Source organism: Ciona intestinalis, chromosome 12, assembly GCF_000224145.3.
Source record: "Ciona intestinalis chromosome 12, KH, whole genome shotgun sequence".
Classification (NCBI taxonomy): Eukaryota; Metazoa; Chordata; class Ascidiacea; order Phlebobranchia; family Cionidae; genus Ciona; species Ciona intestinalis.
Genome location: NC_020177.2, coordinates 576,687 through 601,585, shown reverse-complemented (window position 1 = coordinate 601,585; position 24,899 = coordinate 576,687). Strand labels below are relative to the sequence as shown.

The window sequence follows — 24,899 nt, the reverse complement described above, 5'->3', positions numbered from 1 at the left end:
ATATAGAATCTGTAGTTATATATACGGTTAAGGCGGGGTAAGATGGGATACCTTTAGGCTTTAGCACATAAAAATATCCAGACCGTGTTTTAAACAATCAACAACGGTATATTTAAATCATTAGGACACGATTTAATAATTCTTTGAATGTTTTTTGTTTACTACACAAGAAAGCACAGTTAAAAATTGTCCCATCTTCCCCCACCCTCTTGTATATGTATATAAGTAATGTGGGGGGAAATGGGACACCTTTAGCACATAAATCAGATATTGCCTGATCGTGGTTTTAAACAATTAACAACGTTCTTTTAGAGTCGTCATAAGTTGGTAATATATTTTTGTAAATATTCTTTGTTTACGAACAAATTTTGTGAGGTAAGACAGCCAGATACTGTATAACCAAAAACTTTTCCAAAATCAAAAAAACTGAATTAAAGCAATAGCCGTTAATTGTTGCTAAGTACACGCATTATGGTAGCAATAGCAGCATCGAGCCTCAAACCCTGCACTCTGGCATAGAAGAATGTTCAGGACAAAATGGTATAGGGATTATGGTATTACATATTAACTGATTGAATATATAACCTTGAAACAACTTAAACATTGCATACAAATAACAAATTCGTGTCAAAAACGAATGATGTATTCTCGCAGTTTCATGATGCTAAATAAATGTCACCCGAGTAAAAACTACGTTATTATCAAATCAAAGCATTTCTGACTGCAGAAAGTAAGATGCATGCATTTAATATACAAGGGGGTTATATACAATGGGTATACAGTTGTGTTTATAGTTGGGTATAGGCAGTGTGTGCGATGTCCTATGACTTTACTTAAGTACTTCTCAACCTTTCATTTTTGAGGTTAACAATTTTTACATTTAGTTGTTTAAACCGTTTGGTTGCAACAAGTTCGTCGCGTGTTGATTTGGTTGGTTCGCCTACTACAGTGGTGCTGTGTCATTGTAAAAGTGAGCAATTTTATTTTATGCTTACAAAAAGTTGTGCAAAATGTATTCTAAAAATGAGTTTAATTATTGGGCAGCGAAAAATTAGGTTGAGAAGTCCTGACTATTGTGGCTTTGGGAATGAAAAAATGACACAAAGGCATGAAGGGATACTATGTACAAAAAACTGAAGGAAAAAATTCCATTTTTGATTAAAGAAAATTTTATGAGAAGGTAAATCAACCATTAGAAAACAATTGCTGTAATTTGTCGTACCTAAAAACAGGTTCTTGCATAAAACCTTTGCGTGGCTAAATTTGTAGAAAAGTTTTCTGGAAAAATGTCTTTATAAAACTGCACAAATAGAGCATTTGATTATATGAGCTGCTAAGATATCGATTCCTTTGCTACAAATTGATGTTTGGAATGCAAGATAGAAATTACATGATTGAACATGAGTTGTTACCCTCGGGGGCGGGGTCATCCTGGTAAAATACAAATTGATTATTTTGCTGTCGTTCCCACAATCATTGTAGTACATTGTTGAGGTAATGGGACAACTCTGGCCTAAATCTTAGGTTCCATGGCGTGCCACACTGTAGGATCTCACCCATATAGAATAGAATGTACATATACAATGTTGGGGCAACAAAGATTTTATAAAATATATTTTTCTTGCTAACTAAGTGCTGCAGTGTAGAAAATGTTGCTGTGGTTAGAACTAAGGTAAAATTATTTGACCAGAAGCTGACCTTCAAACTTATAATATGATTTCTATAAAATGTAGTTACATATATACCACTGAGGTGTAAGATGGATACCACCAGCACATAAACTCTATATTTTCTATTCAAGTTTTTAACAAGTCACAACGCTCTCATAAATCGTGCGGATACGCCTAAATATTTCTGTGAATATTCTTTGTTTTCTACTAAATGGGACGAGGAGAATAAAAACACATCCCATCTTACCCCATTTAGCCATATATTGGAAAACTATGGAAAACTCATTTTGTCAAAATGTCCCCTATAATATGGCTAGCAGTAACAGCATTTAGTACTGCGGGGAAAGATGGGACACCTTTAGCACATAATATCGAAATTTTCTGATCGTGTTTTAAACAATGAATAACAGTATATGGGAGTCGTGAGGATATGGTTTTATAATTCTTTGAATGTTCTTTGTTTACTACCAAACGGGATGAGAAAATAGAACGAAAAGGATTTCCCATCCTCCCCCACCCTACTATATATATCTCACCTGTTGATGCAACACATCTTCCCCAACATTCACCGACTTCTGAGTGATGACTGTCTCACTTGAATAAGTGGCGCTCGCAATCTCCTATGAGGGAACAATCAATGTAAAGTTATACAAACACTTGCGTGCATTAGCATTTTATTTCATATATATTCTAGGTTGATACTGTTTTAAATGGGTTATGAAAGTATGTGCTCCTGTCTAAGTAATATATGTTTCATTAACGATGTTGGGGTAATGAGCCAACTCTGATTTCGTAGCAAGATTCACTGTAATACCTCACCCATATAGAATAGAATGTGCATATACAATGTTGGGGTAATGAGCCAACTCCTGACCCATGTCATGCCTCACTATAGAACCTCAACCATATATGATGCAAATGTAACAGGTATATAACCACCATCGCATACCTGTTTCTTTGCTTTTTGTGCCAATTCACTTTGAGTGGTGACCCTTTTCCTTTTACGTCTTGATCGTCGTTTTGAATCAGAGCCGTCCACATGAGGGCTCGGACTCAAGTTTAACCTGCAGGTAAGTAAGGAATGGACAAGATTAATTTATTTCTGTGCTTTTTCAAAATTCTCCATGAACGATTTTGTGAAACACGTTGTAAAACGACCGAATTTCTGCCCAATTGTTTCAATAACCTTGTTTAGACCGCACACGCAAAAGTTTTCAACCACAAAATAATGCTTTAAAATATCATATGTATTGTGAGTAGAAGCAACTACATTTTAGAGAGAAAAACAGAATGTTTCTTTATTCTGGATCGTAAGCACACTCGGGCGCAAATTAGACAAAACATTGACTTGGTAAAAATTTCTCTCAAAAATCAAAATTTCCTGAGTATGTGAGTGTTTGGCAAAAGTTTTTATTCTTTAAACATCACCTCGTCTCTTCTTCCTCCAACAGCTTCCTATAAACCCCAATCTCGTGGTCGAGTTTAATCTTGAGATCCATGAGTTCCAAATATTCCTTTTCCATCGTCGTGATCTTCTGCAACGCTTCATCACGTTGCTGTTCAATCGATAACACGGCCGAGAATCGAATCTCGCGCTCGGTTGCTACTTGTCCCTCTAAGTCTTGAACACGGTTGTTTAGATTGTTGTTCTGTGCATAAACACAAAGTTAGTGTGGGAATTCAATCACTGCCATTATAGGGGTTCCGCTGAAACAGCATGTATATTTTTCGCTAGATACACCTATAGATTTTTAATTTAAAGTTTAGATAGTAGTCTACTTTAAACTGATGATGGACCAAGTTACTGTCTGGATACTAAACTCATGATCAGCAGATGTTTCGGACAGTAACTTGGTGGATAGTAACCTCTTTTACACTGATGATAGACCAAGTTACTGTCCGGATACTAAACTCATGATCAGCAGATGTTTCGGACAGTAACTTGGTGGATAGTAACCCCTTTTACACTGATGATGGACCAAGTTACTGTCTGGATACTAAACTCATGACCAGCAGATGTGTCGGACAGTAACCTCTTTTACACTGATGATGGACCAAGTAACTGTGTGAAACATCTGCTGCTCAAAAGTTTAATATCTAATCTTTTCCTCCTAACTGATTTCTGACCAACCCACAAAATGCCTCGATCTCCGCACCTTTGCTTTATCTAACTACCTAAATACTCAATCTGTCATGAAATAATCCACACCGACCTGATCCTTCAGCTGGATAAACATATCTTCATGCAGCTTAACTTCTTCAGATACCTGGTATATTAATCTGGTAAAAACTCAGAAGAAATTACATTTTATTCTATTTTTATAAGTCTTGTTAAAGGGCCTGGGGGTTAAGCGAGATTTGCGCCATCTCCTGCCAGCTTACAAGTTACCACGTATCGACGTATGTAACTTATTTATCCTCGCGTGGCGGGCAACGACAGTCGTTATAACACAGGTATTCTGTTTCATACACCTCCTGCCAGCTTACAAGTTACCATATATGTAACTTATTTGTCCTCGCATGGCGGGCAACGGCAGTCAGTATAACACGGGTGTTCTGTTTCATACACCTCGTGCGCGCTTAAGTTACCACATATGTAACTAAACAGCAGCACCGACCAAAATATTCCACGCTTTTAAAAATCCAGCTGCCAATTCCATTCACTTTCCTGTTTTAAAGAATCTGGTCTACGTTACTGTGTTCGAAGAAGTGAATAATATAAATTATGTTATAACAAATAATTTGATCTTCGCTATTATATGAAAGAGATAAATATAATTGATGTTATAACACAATAACAGGCTAATCAATTTAATCTTTGATAATCTTTTATGCTATGTTTAATAAATATTAATTTAATTATTTTTTTTAATGTTTTAGCTTGACTTACTTTGTTCTGCAATGATTTAATTGTGGTTTGCAACCTCTCAACTTTCATCTCGGCAGCTTTACAATCCTCCGAACCCTTCATGGTGCTCTTACGAACGTAGTCAAGCTTCTTTTTAAGTTCTTCGATCTGTGACACAGAAATAGTATAATAATTACAAGGTTATTGCGCAAACAAGAGAAAAGTTTTAATTTTTTTATAAATTATTCTTTGAAGTATGTTACTATGTTATCACCTGCACAAGCAACCAGGCATGCTACTTTAAAGTGTGATTTTATTTTATAATTTACTCGCTGGCATTGGCGGATGATTCAAGGTTTGCAAAGAGCTTGAACGATAAATTTTAAAATATTATTATTTGTTTTCTTCGCACCTTCGACGAATATTGTCCTTCCAAATCTTCTTTCATTTGCTCAAGATCGGCGTTTTGTTGATCTCTCAGTTCAATGAGGGCCACTTCGAACTGACTCTCATAAACCCCTTTCACTTTTTCATCAATCTCCGTAACACTAAGCGTGTGACGCTTTCGTATCTCAGACACTTCCTGTAAAAATGCGGATTTTGTCAAAAATATATTTTTTAAATATAATATATAAATATATATATATAGAATTTTTTTTATAATATTTGTTAAAAATGTTTTTTTTATAAAATTTCTACATTTATCATATTCATTTAAAATTAAAAAAATGGATAATTATATATATACCTAACTTTAACATTTATTGTTTTTTTTCAGCAAATCTTTTCCAGCATAAGGCCAAAATGATGCGAATCTTTTTTAAAAGTTTTATTTTAACCAATACAAAGTTTTAAATTGCTGTATTAAGCCAACTCTGGCATAAATCCAAGGTTCTACAGCGAGCCTCATCATGAGGCATCTTCTTTTAAAACTTAACTACTGACGTTTTGAGAAATCTTTGGCAAATAGTAGAATAAACGTGTTTTCTTAGAATAAATGTGTTCTTGAATATTTATTTCAAGAGAAATATAATTCAAGTTGAGATTTGTTTACCAGGAGCTGTAGTGTTTCACACTCTCAGCCTCAGTTTTAAAGATTACCAAATCCACTGCTTAACTAATACAATATATATTACATCAAAAGTAAGCACCCATGAACTAAACCAATCTATTGTATATATACATTACATCAAAACATTCTACTTACTTCTTGATACAACTTTTCTTTAAACTCCAATTCTTCCTTCAAAGATTGAAGTTTATTTTCAAAGTTAACTCTCATTAATGTTTCTGTGTCCAATGCTTTCTGTGAAGCTTCCAATTCAACCTGGATGTCGTTTAGTTTCGATCGCAAGGTTTCTGGAAACAGAGAAAAAAACAAGTGTGAATTCTGCAAAGATTGGCGCTAAGATTCACACCTTCTGTTATAACTCATAGGTTTCTAAGTTTTGAAGATAAGTTTCACCTATAAAGACATTCGTGTTACTGTTGCAACTCGACATTGAGCATGAGGTGTATAAATACACCATGTGTGTCTAGTGTATAAGAAGACACGGATGTTATAACTCGACAGTGAGCATGTGGTGTATGAATACACCATGTGTGTCTGGTGTATAAGAAGACACCCATGTTATAACTCGACAGTGAGCATGAGGTGTATAAATACACCATGTGTGTCTGGTGTATAAGAAGACACCCACGTTATAACTCGACAGTGAGCATGAGGTATATGAATACACCATGTGTGCCTGGTGTATAAGAAGACACCCATGTTATAAATTGACAGTGAGCATGAGGTGTATGAATACACCATGTGTGCCTGGTGTATAAGAAGACACCCATGTTATAAATTGACAGTGAGCATGAGGTGTATGAATACTCCATGTGTGTCTGATGTATAAAAAGACACCCATGTTATAACTCAACAGTGAGCATAAGGTACACACAACCTACGTACCAGCTTCTTCAACAGCTTCCTCCCTCTCGCGCTTGGCGCACTGTAACTGGTTTTCCCTCGAAAACAGAAGAGAGTTTGAATCTTTCAGCTTTCCTTCCAACACAGCGTTATCATGGCCCAGGGCACTGGCTCTGTGGAAATAAATTGAATGAATAAACAAATGTAACTTAAAAATAACTTTGCTGCCAATTGTGGGGGGGATGTGTTTTCTGCATGGCTGACAATTTAGACAACCTGTTAATGACCATTGGGATGGAGTAATTGCCTACAATGTGACACACAACTGTTTTGGAATTAATTTTAATGATAAAAAACTAGTGCACATGAGACTTTGATCCTCAAAGTTTCTTTAACTTTTAAGGTTATAAAGAATCGCAAAATGTAAGAAACTGCCATGTGAGATATTTAATGACCAAACTTGTTTTCTTAGCAATAAAACAGCTGTAGCGCAGGGGTTATAACATGCATGCTTCTACCCCAGAAGTTACATGTTCGGGGCTTGATGCCGCTACTATTTTGTGGGTTTGTGTTTTTGGACAAAACATTTAACAGCAATTTCTCCAACCCAGTGGTCACATATATGTTATCTATTTTGTCAGGTTGTCAGCCATACATAAAACTTTAAAAAATAACCCCTTGGTGAAACTAAAGCACTAAATGTAAAGCAATAGATAATATCTTTTCAAAGGTTATTTAATAATATTGATAATTGAATTGAAAGTGACAAATATGATGACATAAGTTGCTGATTCATATTAAGTATAGCAAGCTATGGTGCCTTGCAAGTTACAATGTTTATATAAGATAACAAACCATGTTCATAAACAATCACCTTAAGTATGGCTTTGTATATAAGTATGTTACAATGTGTGTGCAAAACCAATATTTGTACATTAGTTCTACAAACAGATAGGAACTTAACATTCAAGATTATAACAGCAGAGCCCATTTTAACTTTACAATTAATTGCTATTACCAATAGGCAATAGTATACAAGGTAATTTTTGTAACAGAAATTAAAAGTAAAATAATCTTAAATTAATCCTTTTCCACAAAATCAAACTTATTGGTTGCACGCAATAGAGACTTTATAACGTCACAATCACTATTCAACAGTTGTCAGTAACGTCAGAGCAGTTGTTTTCGCGCGCACGAAAAACGGCGGGAAACGAACACGCTGTCTGTGACGTCACAATTACAGTTCATGCGAAAATCGAGCCAGCGTCGTGTAAAATTTGTTCCGGCATGAAATGTGTTCCGGGTTCTATTGCGCGTCGCTGGCTTTAAATCAAAAGTTTACATTTTGTTTTGCGCATTCGTAAAAGCACTCGGAACAAATTTTACACGACACCGGCCGGTGCGCGCTATAAGGAGAAAAATATTTGTCTCTTTTATTTGGCGACGTTTATTGGAGCAGTTAGCGTCTGTTACACACGAGTGATTCACTGAGACATTCTTATGTAAGTTGGGTGTGGCGGAGGTAAACACGGTGTGTGCGTGTAATACAACGTATGCTGTAATATATGGGTACAATATGTAATAATACCGGTTCATTTTACTAGCGTTTACACACTTACTGTAAAACACTGGTTTCAACACTCACTGCGATTTAAAGACCTAAATTATGACATAGAATCTTCTTTATACTTTAAACACACGCCAACTCGTAATATGAACCCGCGTAAAATAAATGCGGTTCAAACGACACCAGTTATTCCCAAAACGGCAGCGATAGCAGAGACCTACATTCCAGTATTATGACGTCACACAGCGTGGCGCGAACTCCCGCGTTAATACCAAACTAGCCAATGAACTTATCGCTGAGGTCAACGACAATGTGGTCGCCGTTTTTCGAGTAAAAAAACTACGTAACTCAATTTTAGCATAAAGTAAACAAAACACGTCACTACGCTAATACAATGACAAAACAACCGCTTGTTTCAGTCTTAACACGTTACAGTTATTTGCTGCAAAATCATTAATTATTCTGCTATTTTCAAAATTGCTTTTTTTGCTGAAATGAAAGTAAGATTTATTCTTTCACCAACATTCAATTTGCCATAAATGCAAACTATCTCTCATAAATAAAAAAGTTTCTTTTCCAGATTAAACTTCATTTTGCATATAATAAAACAAAAAAAAACAAAACTTAAAAGGCTTAGTGAATGTGAACCACTGTAGTAGGTGCCCCAACCAACTTAAATGGCCGCTTCCCACTTATATTTATAATGTATTTACACATGACCATTTGATTCAATAAAATGCTGTTATTTTGTTGATACATTGTAATTCTATGTGAAGATAAATATTTAATAATAAATTATGAAAACTTGACCTGAAGTTATAGTTGCAATCAACATAAATATTATAAATAATAAAAAATATTCGGTTCTTATTATAGAGTACTTCAACATTGGTCCATTAACGTTAAACAATAAATATGATGATTGATTAACATTGTAATACGACTACATAGTAACCTGGATGAAAGAATGGTTATTAAATGAAACATAACACCGCACATATTGTTGTTGGTGTTGTACGAAGGTATATAACTTCCTGTACACTCGGTGACCTTTATGTTCACTGTTGTATACGAACAGTGCATTGCATACACCACCGTAAAACAGACACATTAGCACAACATTCTAAATGAGAAGGATCCCAAAACCACAAAAAATAATTTGCTTTAAAAAATAAAACAGAATAAAAAAATTTTCTTCAGTTAAACAAAAACACAATAAAATTACCTTTTTTAATAACAAAATAATTTACGTACTTGTTTAATTCAATTTCCCATTTCTCCCTAAATGAATTGGATTCAATTTGGAGTTGAGCTTTTTCTTTTGACAATTCATCAAGAAGTCTCCGAGCTTCTGATATTTCACGTTCATACATCGCTTTTAAGCTAGTCACCTGTTCAAAGTGGTTAAGGGTTTACAATTGTTCAAAATTTTAGTTAAACACATTATATACCAATACTTAAAGTACTAAATAGCTCTCCTGGTAAATTTTTTTTACCAGATTTTTATTAGGAGCAATTTACTTACATTCATATTACTTTATGCCGGATAGCAAAAACAGCAGACTATTCAATGGTCTTCAAACATGAACCTCATTAACTAGTCAGCAAATGAAACATACTTAAACTGTGCTTGCTAACAGCAAAGTAAAAGCTGTTTTGGCTTAAAACTAGGGTGTTAAAACATATGATGTCACTCTTGTTTCAAAAATTAGATTGACATATTACGCCAGACACCATAAAAAACTTATAGCATAGTGGAGGCCGAGAGGTTTATCTTTATTATTGAGACTTTGGCTTTCTGTAAAAATGCATAGCATAGCTCCCTTAAGTTTAAACTTGGTATGCTAGTGCATAAAACAAAACATTTAAATGATACTTACATAAATTTCTGCACTAAATAAAACACAACTTAATCAATAAACCAGCTATGCCACATATTCACAAGCTAATATATTGATTAAGATTAAAAATCCGTCAAGAGAAATGACACTTCAGTTACTAAACTACAAAGTTTACACTCAATTACAGTTGCTTAACAATCAGGTTACCATAATACAACATATAATACAATCCATAGAGGGTACGCCGACCCATTGTTTATAGGAACATACAACAAATACAAAAGGAGAACAAAGCAGACAATGAACGCAAGACGACTTGTTTACAATGTAACAGTTTGACAATGAAAGTTGAAACAAATGTTCTAACAAAGGCCTGAAAAGCTGGTTCAAAACCTATTTCTCGGTTCATTTTATCACGTATGGTATATATATGTCTATATAAGTATATTTTTGATTATGTCAAGGCAATAGGCCTACCTGTTTTTAAAATAATATACATAAACGATAATGCTGTAATCATGTCTTGAAATGCATCAAAACGATGGCAACCTAGTAAAGCTGTTCATATTTTACAGAAGAAAGGTTTGGGGGATTTTGGGTATTTGTTTGATTTTCCTAGGCACCATACAAAATGTTCAAGATATAAGTTCACTCTGACTGGCGCTGAAAAATCTGTGTATTTTAATTTATAGAAACATAATGATAAGGTAACTTTAGCTCAAAATTTCCCAAAATTTTTAAAGCCCAAAAATTATCTCTTTAGCCCCCAAATTTTCTAAAACCCTTATATATTTGATAACAAAAACGTAACTGTTTACTAGTAAGCAATACTTCTATTTTTGATGAATGGCAAACTCATAAAACTCTTGCCACTAATCAAGATATAGGTCAATGATACAGCAGCTTGTTGGCCTAAATGTGATCGCCATAAAACAACTATGTTTATACACACAGTAAACATAAAAGCCGTTGTAAAAAGAAAAAAATATTTTCAGCCCATTTATGGCAAGCACCACGGATACTAGTGTAACTAAACAAACCTTTTAAAAAACTTTTATCAAAATATGCCCAAATTTATGGTTTTAAACTATTTCAAATGTGATAAACAAAATATCCAAAACACTACTTTCAAAAATTTATTGTTTTGCACCTGTGGCGGTGGTAAAATCTCAAATTTAATATTTTAGGTCCTAAATACGGAAAATAAAAAAAGCCCATTTATTGTGGTAAAACATTAGGTTTTATATTATAAGTGTGTAAGTATAAATACTTAAAAACAAAAACAAACAGCCCAAAGTTAAAAAACCTCCATTAGAAAAAACCTAAAACTTTAGCTTAAATAAGCCCTTAATGACTCAATAATTAAAACAAAAGCAAATATCCAAAAATACCTCACGAGTGCTCGTCTCCTCGTAACTCGTAACTTTGATTTGAAGTCTCGAGTTTTCTGTTTCAAGAGAACGAACTTTTTCCACATAAGCTGCCATCCTGTTGTTAAGGTTTGCCAACTGGTCCCGTTCATCTTTGCGTGAAGAAATTGAAGGACTGAGAGGGGTGGAGGGACATTCCTTGTCTCTGCTGCAAAATATTAAGTGATTTAAATTTATGAATTTTTTTTATTCTCGCATGGCAGAGCAGCGACAGTCGTTATAACACGGATGTTCTATTTCATAGACCTCATGCCCGCATAAAAGTTACTACCTATGTAACTTTGTAAGGCTTTTTGTGGAACTTTATTTTTTTAGTTAATTTAGAAACTCTCTAAAAATAACAATGTGTAGTTGTCATACACTGCAGGACAACATCACCAAACTGCAAGGTCTAATAATCAAGTCAATGATATCTTTTCACAATCTATTTACTCAGATTTGCTTTGAAAATATTATTTTCGCACTAAACTACAGAAAATTAGTGCAGATTTTCTGACAAATCAGCAAAACTGTGGGATTTGGGGTGCTAGTGAAGAATCTCCGCCCCCCACCTTATTTGCTAACCACTGACCCCTAGGTTAGGGGGTTAGTGGTTATAGCAAATAAGGTGGGGGGGATTCCTTACTGGCACCGTTACTTGGAGTGGCAATCTCTATTTCAAAGAACATTTCTATAAAATTTACTGGTCACCAGACACCAGCTAAAGCGTTACCCCACATAGGCCTAGTAACTTTTATTGAAACAAAGTTGTAAAATGCAATATATATACCTTCTGGTTTGCTGTTTTGGAGTTGCCATGGTGCAAAAATAATCTCAAGAAATTATTTCAGCTAAAGTATTCAAAAACAAGGATCCTGATTGCTATAAATGCAATGTAAATTGTAAAATTTATATCAAAAAAACACACGAAATGCCGACAAAAAGTTTTTCATGCACGAAAAGTCAAAATTAATGCCAAAATGGCATTCGTAAAACGCGCAATGCATAGTATTATACATAACTAAACGTTTATATACCAAACCTAAGCAATATTCCCACACAAATGTACACAACACGCCGCATCGTAACCTTCGAAATATAATTGTCGTAAAATTGTTGAGTCAGAAATGGCGGCAAATGCGGTTACTGGTCTTGGTCGACACCTTGTGGATCTAAATCCTTGGTAAATATTGCATTTACATCAAGAATTCAGAGTCATAAAAACAACTTTTTATTGCTCCATATCAACTTAAATAAATGAATTTTGCATTTAAAATTCATAAAATCTAAATCACAAATATATTTAACTTAAATATTCTTTCTGTTTGACCAAAACGAATACAGAAATTCTAAAAAAAACGAAATTGTAGGGCCAGGGGTTAACTGTGTTTTGAGCGGAAATTTAAACATGAATTTTACCAATTAATGCATAAATATTAAATATATAAAAAAAATGCTTAATCGTTTTTTTCCTGTTGTTTTGCGCCCTGCACAAAATCGCGTGCTCTGCTTCTGCAACAGCTTTATAGAGATCAAAAGAAGTCAACAAAGGCTACTGTAAATTTTTGAAGAAATATCCTGCACTTAAATTTTACAATGTCCACGAAAGATTTTAACGAAACCCTAATTGAGTTGGTTCGTAAAAATCCGCTCATTTATCAGTCCAAGAACAGATTTCACAAAGACAAAAAAAAGAGAAACAGTTGTTGGGGATATATCAGTTCAGAACTTGAACAGCCGGGTACGTAACTCCGTAAGTGGTTGTTCTGCTTACGAGTTACTACGTATGCAATTTTGTGGGTGATTCTTTTATTATTTTGTTGACAATTTGGTTAACTGATAAAGAACCAAGTTTATACTTATCCATCTAGCAAAATGGTTAGCTTCAAAGCCTCCAATGCCTCCAACATCGGCAACATAGAGCTGATAGAGGTAATGTGTTCAAGGCTTGTCGCTGCTACCAATCTTGGGCAAGACACTTGACAGCAATTTCTCCAACCCAGCGGTCCCTTACGGGTTGTCCAAATTGTCAGTCATTTAGTAAAACAATCAACCACAGGTGTTTGAAACAAACCCTCGCGGTATAACGGCCTGCCACTTAAGAATAAAACAACATTCATTCATAATATTTTCCACAAACAGTTGAATGCTGTGCTACGAGATGGAGAAGCTTGCGTGACCGATTCTTAAGGGAGCAGAAGAAACTTGAGAACACTGGAAGTACGACATGGGATCTTTACCCACAACTTCTATTCTTGAACGGCCACCTTAGACGAAGGTTATAAATGTGATTTGTATCAGAATAGCCATCTGCATTAAAATAAGAAAATGACAGCCGTTATAACTTATAACATGGGACCCATTATAACACAGGTGTTCTGTTTCATACACCCTGTGCCCGCTTATGAGTTACACATATGTAGAGGCCAGTCTGCAGAGTATGGCAGTTCCTTAGGTCTCGGCTGTGCAGGACAGGTATTTTTCGCGTGCTATCAAAAATCGGTGGTTAGTAAATCCTACTTAATATAATGTGTATATTTTCATTGTTTAAATAATTCGCTTGCATGGGACAAATTATGGAGTGCATCTCCAAAAGTTTGTGAAAAAATTGCTTATGCACCTGTCATACTCTGCAGATTGGTATGGAGGAATCGTTTTCCTGTACTGCTGCCTATTTTTTTAACCAGTTAGTGACCACTGGGTTAAAGCAATCGCTATTAAGTTTTACCCAAGAACACATACGCCCACAGTAGCAGCGACAAGCTGTGAACCCAGGATGCCCAAATCGAACGGTCTTAACTAAATATTAGTTTGGTAAATACGTGATGTTTATTTTTAGAACAAATATTACTACTACGGCCAGTGACGTTGAAAACACTCCTCACGATCATGAATCACAATGTGAAGAAGATACTTCAGGTTAGGAGTTTTGTATTTAACTGCTATTGTAGAGTTTTAATATTGGTATCATGTGCACAAGACACACATGGTGTATTCATACACCTCATGCTCACTGTCGAGTTATAACATGGGTTTCTTCTTATACACCAGACACACATGGTGTATCCAAACACCTCATGCTTACTGTCAAGTTTGAGTTATAACACGAGTGTCTTGTTCACCAGACACACGGACTTAACTTTTAAACTTAAAATGAACGTTTCAGCAAATTGGGATCTTTCAGAAAAGGAAACGACAAACTTAGAAATTTTAACGACGGCTTCGTTTGATTCTCCCGAGTCGTCAACCGAGACATTACCTCCTGTGTTACCAGGGCAACATAGAAAACGAAAACGGGACACGAGAGAATCGAACGCAACAAAAAATGATTTTCAGGTACCTTGATGTGTTGATACAATGTCACTGGTAATGTTAATTGCAAACTTTTTCCTTGAGTTGTACCTTGTACCTATGTTTATATCACATAACTGTATTGGGGTGTACTGTACGGGTATTTACAGTTTGGTTGGTTCCATAATTGGTATATTGTGAACATCCAGGTGATAGCTTGACATTGAGCACGAGGTGTATAAAATTAACACAAATATCTTGTATTCCAGGAACAGCTGCTGAATGTTTTACTTTCGAATAAAACTGAACCCGCACCACCCCAGTTCCATCAACAGATGACTGAAGATGTTTACGACAATTTTGGAAAAATAGTTGCGTTAAGATTACGGCAGTTACCAGCCAGTCAAGCAGATGAAACAATGATATATATCATGCAACATCTGGCATCCGTGACTTAACATATTTGGTGGAGTCCTGGCTAAAGTACAAAGAGTGTACCAGCCTGAAACTGAACAAACAATGTACTTGTTTATCTGCTAAAGAACAAACAGTGTCAGCTAGAGAACGAACACTGTACCGGTTTGAATACTGTATGTCAAACAGAATGACAAGATGTGAATGACAAACCACAATATTGTTGAAATTAAATCTGCCAATTTATTCGGCTGTCTATGTATTAATGCGTTGTGGAAATAAGTCCTGCAGATTTGAAAATTAAAAACTTTTTTAACTTAACGAACAAGAAAAACCAGAACAAAAAAAATGTGTAAAAAAAATTTAAACGAATTTAACAATTTTCGGAACAGCAAAACATAAATGGGTGTGTACCTCTTACTCAAGGTCTAAAATACCGGAAAATACACACAAGTTAATATAGATATCTCCATACTGCATACTTTTACGCCATCAGGGATATAAGTTTAAATGGCTGCCAAAGCAGGGTTTCAACGTACAGACAGGGACGTTAAGATGGTCGTAATATTTTAATCATTCAATCTCTCAAGCTGGTCTACTGCTTATGGAACAAACAAACAAAAAACGGAACATTCCAAAAAAACACTCGCCTGAAGAATTGAAAATATCCAAATTGTTTAAACAGGACAAAAAACTACAGACGTTTGTATCTCAAGTGAAAAAAAAAACAGAAAAAATATCTCATGCAGTACAGTAGACCTAGAATTAAAATATCGGGTAACTGAACGAAAAACCAACGTGTTTGAGACAACAAGTAAAACAGAATGTTTGTAAGTGGCAGCAGTAGTTGCTTTGAGGACAAAAAATACTCAATTTTTCAAAATTTTCGCAACTTTTTCACAACATTTGTTGTAGTTATTTGAGGCAGCACCAATGGCTTCCATTTTAGTTTCAAACAAATTTAAATTTTCTGTTTACCTTGAAAAGTGCAAAGTCACATAAAACCAATGCCCTTGTATGTTTTATGTTAAGCATTAGGTTGAAGTTCTGCAATCAATGAGGTGTTACACACACGTGGTGTAAAAAGGGGATATTTTCATATAATTCCAATTCTGTCCCCAAAAATGCAAAAGTGAAAACTTTGACGGCAAATTTAATTGTTTCCTGCACTGCTTGATTCTCCACTTGCATCTCCATTCCGTCTCGGCGGCATCCGCTCATTCACCCGATCCAACCCTTTAGCTTCTTCAAAAGAGCGAATACCAGCTGGGTTTATTCCACTAATGGCTGGAAAATATTAATATTTCAATTTCGAAGGGTCTATAAAGGTGTATATATATATACCACATTAATCAATGAAGTTCCCCATGTTTGACAACTATGAGTGTAACTGTATTTTAACAATTTCACCCTAGATTTTACCCTGCTGTTAGGTGTCTAAACAAACAAGCAGAGCCAAAGTATATTGCATTCACCACATTAATCAACGAGGTTTCCTATGTTTGACAACTATGAGCGTAACTGTATTTTAACAATGTCACCCCAGATTTTACCCTGCTGTTGGGTGTCTATACAAACAAGCAGAGCCAAAGTATATTGCATTCACCACATTAATCAATGAAGTTCCCTATGTTTGACAACTATGAGTGTAACTGTATTTTAACAATGTCACCCCATATTTTACCCTGCTGTTGGGTGTCTATACAAACAAGCAGAGCCAAAGTATATTGCATTCACCACATTAATCAATGAGGTTCCCTATGTTTGACAACTATGAGTGTAACTGTATTTTAACAATGTCACCCCATATTTTACCCTGCTGTTAGGTGTCTAAACAAACAAGCAGAGCCAAAGTATATTGCATTCACCACATTAATCAATGAAGTTCCCTATGTTTGACAACTATGAATGTAACTGTATTTTAACAATGTCACCCTAGATTTTACCCTGCTGTTAGGTGTCTATACAAACAAGCAGAGCCAAAGTATATTGCATTCACCTGTCTGTAATGAGCTTGCCCCTCCAGATAAAACACCCATTGGAAGCATCCCTGATGGAGTGAGTCCTTTTAATTCAAGTACCGTTTCACTCTCTTTTCTACAAAACAAAACCTTGTATTCATACATGGCTTGTAGCAGCAGCAAAATTACATTTAAAATTCATTAGCATATATAAAGTAATCAATTTTATGTAATTTTAAAGTAATTAAAAGTTGTATTGTCTATATGTGGTAATCTACAGTGGTGCTGGCCAGAGGACTTGGGATTTAGACCAAGTTGTTACAGTGCCTTAAAACTATTCAGTTATGAAATAAAGAATGTAGATTTAAAAAATAATGATTTATAGAAAAGGTTACTAGCACCTAAAACCTGTTGGTCATTGTTCTGTTACTAAGCTGAACAGTTTAATAAGGTATCAAATAAAACATAACTTATATAAACACCTGTAAAACCTTGTTTTGTTAAAAAATCTTTCTTGTAAAACTTCACTTTATATCTGCCTTTCTTAGAAACAAATTTATCTCGCTAATTATAATAAACATTATAACACGGCACCTTAGCGTTTCAAAAAACTTTGCCATTTTCCCAACCGCTAATATTTTATTCCTTAAGACTTCGCGCTTCTTTTGCTTGGCTGTTAGTGACGTTTCTGCAATAAGATGTGTATTAAAATAACTGCTACTCACAAACTTATCACTTGTTCTCTTTACTTTTTTAGTCAAAATAACACCTGAACTATATTTTCTTTTTACCTGCAAGAAAAATTGCACAAATCACAAGAAATTTGCTACTGTTTGCTTTTTATTACCTTTTTAATTGAACTTCTGCAAGACTGTATTTTTGCTTTTCTGCTGATATTAATTTACTTTGCTTAAAATTTAATCTACATGTTAATATATGTCTGTTATAAAACTAGTAGTGACAACTTTAACAAACAAAACTGTTTTTAAACCTAAACTACACTTTTAGTTTGTATGTTTTTCCTTTTTGTTGACGATGTTTGTCTGCCGCCTTTTAGCGTAAACTAAACTGCTTTTATTCGCTGGAAAAATCTGCCTTTTAGAAACTAAGTTTCGATTTGAGGCTGAAGATTTGGGTCTGCTGGTAAAGTTTGTTGCACGCTTATTGCACATTCTATTGTACATGGATGAGGTCCTACAGCACGGCACGCCATGGTGCATGGGGATTTAGGAAAGAGTTGACCCATTACCTGGGTGCTACAAGATGAAGTTATATTATAAGAAGAAAAGGCTTAAAATAAAGTTTAAAAAGAAAGTTTAAGGTAACAGTTAGAGTTAGAAAAGTATTGCAAAAAAATTTTTTTAAATGTTTTTAAAGGCGTAACATTTGAAACTGAGTAAGGAATTTATTCCTTTATGGGGAACTGTCGGTATTTGTTAAGTAATGACACGGCAGATTTGTGTGCGAGATATTTTACCTCAAAACGGAAAATACGCGCGCCATTTTTCCGATGGCACGAATTTTATTTCGAATGACTTCTTTACGCGCTGCTGGGTAACCTCCCTCTGAGAAAAAATGTTTTTGTTAAAATTTGATGGATTAACGCGCCACAACCGTGACCTTACGCAAACACACATCGAAAACCTACAATATTAATTGCACTGCAGAGCTACTTTGTTAGTGTTAAGCTACTTTGAAAAGAGGTTTCTGTCAATACAGTGAAAGAATTTAAAACAGAAAATAAAATGTTAGTGAGTTTTTTGCAGCAAAACCGAAACCAGCACCAAAATACCAGCTGTTAGAAGCAGCTGATTTGTTGGAGCAAATCACAAACCCTGTTTTAATGTCTATCTGGATATTTTTTACAAAGTGTTTGGTCATCAAACACAACTGTAATAAAGAAATGTACTTTTGGAGGTTTTGACTTTTTTTATCAGAAAACACACGTTATGGTCAAACAGAGTTTTATAAACACTGTGCTTCTATACTGTAGTTTGAACATACGTTGGATAGACACAACACACACGGCACACATTAGTGGAACGCTTATAACCTGGGTTACACGAACAATATGAGACACACAAGCAATGAACCTGCAATGCACACCAAGTATGAAACAAAACATTAGAACAAACTTTGTAAACAACAACTGTTTATTACTCGTGGAAAATTAACTAAAAATCGGTGGCATTTTTGTGGTATTTGTAAAAGTACCAAAACTTCTTAATAAAAATTTAAGCCAAATACCACAACTAAATGTGAATTGGTATACCACTTGTATTTGCAATAAATACCACACGATTTTTAGGAAAATTGAAATGCATTTATATTTTAAGTATATATAATGGCGAATCATCAGTTTGCACAGATGCGTGAAACATGGGATGTTGGGGCAATTTCAATACAAACATAATAGCTTGCAACAGTAACATAACACCCAATATATGTTTATACATGCCACGATTGTATTACTTTCTACGATTTAGAATTCAAGTTATTCAACCCATCCTATTTATAACTTCAGACATTACCGAAGATTGCTTCAGTTTCTAAAACTAAACATTTGAAAACAATTGTGTCATGTATCCATGGGCTGCTATTTTTGTATTAAAATTTAAAAAAATCTCATGTTTTGGCATCTTGCCAAACTGGTGCATTCGCCATTTAACCATACACAACAAAACTGACCATTTTATAACCTGAGTTAATAATAGCAATGCCACTTATATTTTAAAGCCCCGAAGTAGTTTAAAGTATGGCAGATACGTTTAAATGTGTTCGCTTTCAAAGATAACAGTCATAAGCACCAAACATTTATAAACACAGAGGAGGTAGGAATAGTTAGACACATGTGTCTGTGAAACAAATCTAACTTATCAATTATCATGTTTACTGGTTAATGTAGTGTGGAAAAACCAGGGTTAGCCTGCCCACCCTGCCACCCCAGGTTTGGTGCCTATGGTAGTAGGTTTTTGAATAAGTATTAAAGGTTAGCAGCTACTGAAAAACTAGTCATAATTTTACATTTAATATAAAATTATTATTTTGAAGTGAAATTTTGAATATAAAGTAATATAGTAGGGTGGGAAAAGATGAGACACCTTTTTATTCTATTTTTTTTTATTTGGTAGTTAACAAAGGAAATTTAAAGAATTATAAAACCGTATCCTCATGACATAGACTGTTGTTAATTGTTAAAACACGATCGGGATGTTCTAATTTATGTGCTAAAGTGTCCCATCTTACCCCACCCTACTATATTGTACTTCAGGGTAAGATGGAATATTATACCATATTAAATGATCATGTTTTTAACAAATGAACGCTCTTTTAGGTTTGTGAGGATATGGTTTTATAAATCTACAAATATTCTTTGTTTATCATCAAATAGGGCGAATGAACCATGGACCATCTTACCCCAACCTACAATAGTGTTTACGGGTTATTAACAAACATGACATTTATGAACTGGAAATGAGAAGTGATGAGATTGATTTAATGTCAGTGGAAAGTTTTAGGAAAATTGATTTTTTTTGATAAATTATGAATTAGCAGCACAAGGTGTGTTGGAAGAACAATTAATATATTAAATATCAAAGTTACAATTACATTGTTTTGATTCGGCAGTTGTAAGGGGGTTTGTGGGGTTAATGTGGCGTCAAACTTTAATAAAAGCAGGGTGGTCATTGATTTAAATTATAAAGCGCCAAACTTTTTAAAACACACGGGAGGCAGGGATAGTTAGACAAACAAACATGTTAAACAAATTTAACATACTGATTGTAATGTTTACTGATTAATGTAGTGTTGGGAATTCTGGGGTGGAACAGCCTACCCTGCCACCCCAGGTTTGGTGCCTATGTTGCAAACGCTTGTTGATAATTGTAACTTTGATATTTTGAATAATTTGAATCATGTCACCATTAATTATTACAACACAAAACACCATTCCCCGAATCACAGAACATTTGAAGAAAAAGGAGCTGTTTAGGGAAACTCCCCGCATGCTACACACATGAACGTATTAAATGTTTTCTATGCTGAAGTTAAAATTAAGCGGCTTTGGAAAAAATTATTTTAAAATTTTTCTATTATATTTCAAACTCAATTTAAAAAAAATATTATTTTTAAAAAATTTTTAATTAGTGTCAAAAATGGTAATTTTTTTTTGTCTGTGTGCATTTGCAGCGCATGCGACAAACAACGACCTTACCTTCCCCCAGTTGGCCGGTACCTGGGGTTTGAAATCAAATCTTTCGTTATTAAGTTGTTATTATTAAGATCAGAAGTTGTAATTACAAACATTATTGTCGGGGGTGCGTCCAGGAGTTTACAAAACTCGATTTCAAACATTTATTCACGTGACGCACAAACCAGGTGTGCAACGCAATGTATCATTATTCATGCACTGTTTTTCACAAGAAAGGTGCAAACTCCTGGACACAACCCTCAACGAGGTTACGACATTCATTTTAGAAAGTTTACTACAAATCAAGGGGTTAGGATTTTAAAGATTGTTACGTAATAACAACACTTATGATGTCATATAGAAGTATGATTATGTAAGTTAAGTATTTAGTTGAAGCCACCACAATTAGTGAAGAACTCACATAGACAAGCACCAAGCTATTATAATCACAGGGGAGGCAGGGATAGTTAGACACTTATTCCTAGGAAACTAATTTCACTCATTGGTTGTAATGTTCACCGATTATAAAGGGTGAAAAATTTCGGGGTTGTCCTGCCCACCCTGCCACCCCAGGTTTGGCGCCTATGCATATCCCACTATGCACACGGGGCAACAACATTACTTCACACCCAAAGCTTTATGGGTCACTAAACACGAGTTAGCGAACCCATCTCACCCGTTGAAGCAGGCACGGGGTTCGTGCCGTTTTCCTCAGGAGGGGGAAGACGGCGCGATATCATGGAAGTGCGACGCAAAAATTCAGCGCTAATTCGAAGTTGCTTTTGCATATAGTCTGCACAACACAGGCAAACATGGACAGAAAATGAAGAGATTTTAAACAAAATGGACACATTGTGGATAAAACGAACACATTGTGCCAGAAGTGGACATATTGTGCACAAAATGGACACATTGTGTACAAAATGGACACATTGTGCACGAAGTGGACACATTGTGCATCAAATGAACACATTGGCACAACAGGAGGACGTTGTGCACGAAATGAACACATTGTGCACCAAATGAACACATTGTGCACGAAATGGAGCCATGCGCACAAAATTGCACAAAGTAGACGATGTGGGCGCATGCTAGAGACAAATGAATGGCACAAAGTTTTGAAACAAGCTGCTCATATAAGATGTATCTGACTTGGTTATACAGATATAAGAATATTTCATGTTTAATTTTAAAGGGAATAATTTTAATTAGGAAAAAAAGAAAATATAGTGTCTATTTTACTAGGCCTACAGAAAAAAAAGGCAAATTAAATTGCTGTAGACTGTAGAGGGAAAACCTTGGCGATATTTTTATAACTTTCATAATTTTCATAATTTTTATAATTTTATAAAAAATAAGCTTTTTTAGAGTATTATTATCTAAGGTTAATTATTGTGAGTTATTTTGATAAATAATCGGTTGAAAAATATAATAATTTATTTTTAATGAGTTAAAGGTTATAAAGCATGTGGTGGTAAAAAGTTCATGCATGGATGTTTGTGTGTAATCGATGAGCTATGATTCACACAAACACTAAAACACATAATTATTGAATCTTTCACAATATATGATACATATATGAGTGATTTTAACATGGTAAAAAGTAAACATTTAAGTTTAACATTAAGTTTATTTTTAATTTTTTCTTGATGGCCAAAAATTTGATATGTTACTGAAAATTTGACAACGCAAAGACAAAACATAAACCTATATTATGACCAATTGCTGAATGTTCCTTTACTAAGTACATGTCGTAAGTATATGTGTGTGTGTTAAAATATAGGCAAGGGAATGACAAACTAAATAAACTCTGTAAAAATTAAATCCTGCTGGACAAAAATTATTTTGTTACAGTAAATTTTCAAAGCTAATTTATTAAAGCTGAATGAAAGTAAATATTACATGCATTTAACTAATGTTAACATGCACTTAATATCTGCCATGTTTGTAACGTGCAAATACTTGGTAGCTAGATAATTTGTGACGCTATTTATTGTATATTCTACAGCTTACCAATAACCATTGCTGAAATTAAGACAAAAATTGAAATTACGAAAAATTTGACATCCGAAATTACAACAGTATTATTACAATGTTAAAATTATTGACGACAGAGTTTTAATAAAACGCAAAAAAAAGGTTAAAAAACTTTTTGTTTTTTCTTTGAAAAACAACAACAAAAAACAGTTCATTTAGTAGTTTTTTTTTAATTTTTCAAGTTTTCTTCTTAACTTTGCAATAAGTAACTTAAATAAACCACTGCAAAGTAAAAGTGTTGTTTATTTTAAAGATTGCCGCGTAAAATGTGTTGAATAATTAATATGCAGATTCTTTGCCTGCGTTTAAATCAAACTAATTATTTGTAAAATCAATGTGTCTGTAATTGGTGTTAGAATTTTAGGTGAAAATTATGTTTTTATGGACTACAGAATATAACTTAACTTATATAAACACTTGTAAAAAGTGATGCAACCAATTGAGGGTTATTGTATGGTACGAAACAGTTGTATTAGTTAAACACATGCAATAAATTGCTATGTCTTCTATGATATAAATATTTCATCAGCATAATTACGGCAAAATCAATAATTACTTTTTTTTAAATGAAATGATTTTTCAATTTTGTAGGTGTCACTATTCAGTATATAAGAGCACAGCATTTTGGATGAGTGGTTTGGTAATATTAACCATAATTTGGTGTTTTAATGGTTTTAAATAAGAACCCATTTGGGGTAAAAGCACAGCCATTGTATGTGCATTGGTGCCAAACTTTTAAAGTGCAGGGGAGGCAGGGATAGTTAAACACACAATCCTGTGAAACAAAATTCACCACATTGATTGCAATGTTTACTTATTAATAGGGTGTAGAAATTTTAGGGTATGCCTCCCCACCCTGCCACCCCGGGTTTGGCGCCTACGTGTACAATTTAACATTAGCTTTAACTTTTTTGGAGTGATCAAAATATTAAACACAAACTTATAAGGAAGCTTAAGCAACCAAAGTTCCAAAACTATATTTTAAAGATTTTGATTAATTTACAATAACACTTAAATAGCATTGTGAACAACTGTAGCACTGACCCAACCAAATCAAAATAATGACCAATTTTTTTGCGCCCCAGGGTCTAAGAAGCATTGTACAATGCATTCGATTATCTTTTAGTAGCAAATACTTTTGTCAGGTTTATGGATTAGGTATCCAAGCTTTGCCCCCCTACCAAAAGTTTATTCCTGCTTGTTTTGATGTTACATAAAAATATTTTTAATTGAACGGAGTCGAATTCTGCATTCAAATTTGATACTTTATTTTAAAATTATATTTTCAATTAGGATTTTTGTAGATATTTTTACTGTTATTACTCCAATTTAATTGTTTGATTGATTTAGAAATTAGAATTTCTAGAAAATATTGCAAATAATAAATATTACTAAAATTTAATTATTTTTAAAGACAGTAACTTGGTGGATAGTAACCTCTTTTACACTGATGATGGACCAAGTTACAACATGAAACATCTGCTGGTTACGAGTTTAGTAACAAATACCCATTTATATATACTGTACATACAACATATATACCGTACAATTAGAGTAAAAAAACAAGTTACCTTCGAAACTATCATCTCTTTCAGCCATCAGTTCATCATCCGAACAAATATTGAGCACGTTTACCAGCATCTCAGTTACTGAGAAAAGATTTTATTATTGGCCAGTTTAAACAATGAAAATTAATATTTTTACTGCTTTCTAATTTTGCGCTTTTAGTAAAATACAGATGAGTTTGGCAAAAATAT

At 34.2% G+C, this 24,899-nt stretch overlaps 3 protein-coding genes across 5 annotated transcripts in view; 1 reads left to right on the top strand and 2 right to left on the bottom strand.

The window, feature by feature from the left end:
• Window positions 1–621: 621 nt before the first annotated feature.
• Window positions 622–12,149, bottom strand: LOC100176656 (lamin-L(II)-like). Of its 2 annotated transcripts, XM_002119133.4 has the most exons (11): window positions 12,041–12,149; window positions 11,233–11,419; window positions 9,255–9,391; window positions 6,476–6,606; window positions 5,726–5,877; window positions 4,931–5,101; window positions 4,561–4,686; window positions 3,099–3,319; window positions 2,620–2,734; window positions 2,207–2,290; window positions 622–1,431 (listed from the first exon to the last, which is right to left on the bottom strand). In XM_002119133.4, the coding sequence occupies exons 1-11, from the start codon at window positions 12,067–12,069 to the stop codon at window positions 1,387–1,389; spliced, it is 1,398 nt and encodes a 465-aa protein (XP_002119169.1). In that variant the 5' UTR covers window positions 12,070–12,149; the 3' UTR covers window positions 622–1,386. The 2 variants fall into 2 exon arrangements, with proteins under 2 accessions (XP_002119169.1, XP_026692917.1); XM_026837116.1 differs by lacking the exons at window positions 11,233–11,419; window positions 12,041–12,149 and adding an exon at window positions 9,526–9,688.
• Window positions 12,150–12,766: 617 nt separating this feature from the next.
• Window positions 12,767–15,202, top strand: LOC100175885 (transcription factor Adf-1-like). Of its 2 annotated transcripts, none has more exons than XM_009862080.3 (5): window positions 12,767–12,991; window positions 13,393–13,528; window positions 14,090–14,169; window positions 14,435–14,586; window positions 14,811–15,202. In XM_009862080.3, the coding sequence occupies exons 1-5, from the start codon at window positions 12,847–12,849 to the stop codon at window positions 14,997–14,999; spliced, it is 702 nt and encodes a 233-aa protein (XP_009860382.1). In that variant the 5' UTR covers window positions 12,767–12,846; the 3' UTR covers window positions 15,000–15,202. The 2 variants fall into 2 exon arrangements, with proteins under 2 accessions (XP_009860382.1, XP_002124603.1); XM_002124567.5 differs by having other exon boundaries at window positions 14,417–14,586.
• The window catches only part of LOC100185597 (serine/threonine-protein phosphatase 2B catalytic subunit alpha isoform-like), a 27,134-nt gene continuing 17,417 nt past the window's right edge, over window positions 15,183–24,899 (bottom strand). Inside the window, exons 10-13 of the mRNA XM_002119935.5 lie at window positions 24,714–24,791; window positions 18,394–18,481; window positions 16,955–17,052; window positions 15,183–16,242 (exon numbers count right to left, since the gene is read on the bottom strand). Of these exons, the coding sequence (XP_002119971.2) occupies window positions 16,109–16,242; window positions 16,955–17,052; window positions 18,394–18,481; window positions 24,714–24,791 (398 nt within the window). The 3' untranslated portion in view covers window positions 15,183–16,108. The remainder of the gene's footprint in view (window positions 16,243–16,954; window positions 17,053–18,393; window positions 18,482–24,713; window positions 24,792–24,899) is intronic.

Excerpts from the sequence above, each read along its gene's own strand:
- LOC100176656 (XM_002119133.4), bottom strand. The coding sequence starts at position 12,069 with ATGGCAACTCCAAAACAGCAAACCAGAAG. Across the intron at positions 4,687-4,930 it reads AAGGACAATATTCGTCGAAG|ATCGAAGAACTTAAAAAGAA; the intron begins GTGCGAAGAAAA and ends TCTGTGTCACAG. Across the intron at positions 3,320-4,560 it reads TTAAATCATTGCAGAACAAA|AACAACAATCTAAACAACCG; the intron begins GTAAGTCAAGCT and ends GTTTATGCACAG.
- LOC100175885 (XM_002124567.5), top strand. The coding sequence starts at position 12,847 with ATGTCCACGAAAGATTTTAACGAAACCCTAATTGAGTTGGTTCGTAAA. Across the intron at positions 13,529-14,089 it reads AACGGCCACCTTAGACGAAG|AACAAATATTACTACTACGG; the intron begins GTTATAAATGTG and ends GTTTATTTTTAG. Across the intron at positions 14,170-14,416 it reads ATGTGAAGAAGATACTTCAG|CAAATTGGGATCTTTCAGAA; the intron begins GTTAGGAGTTTT and ends TGAACGTTTCAG.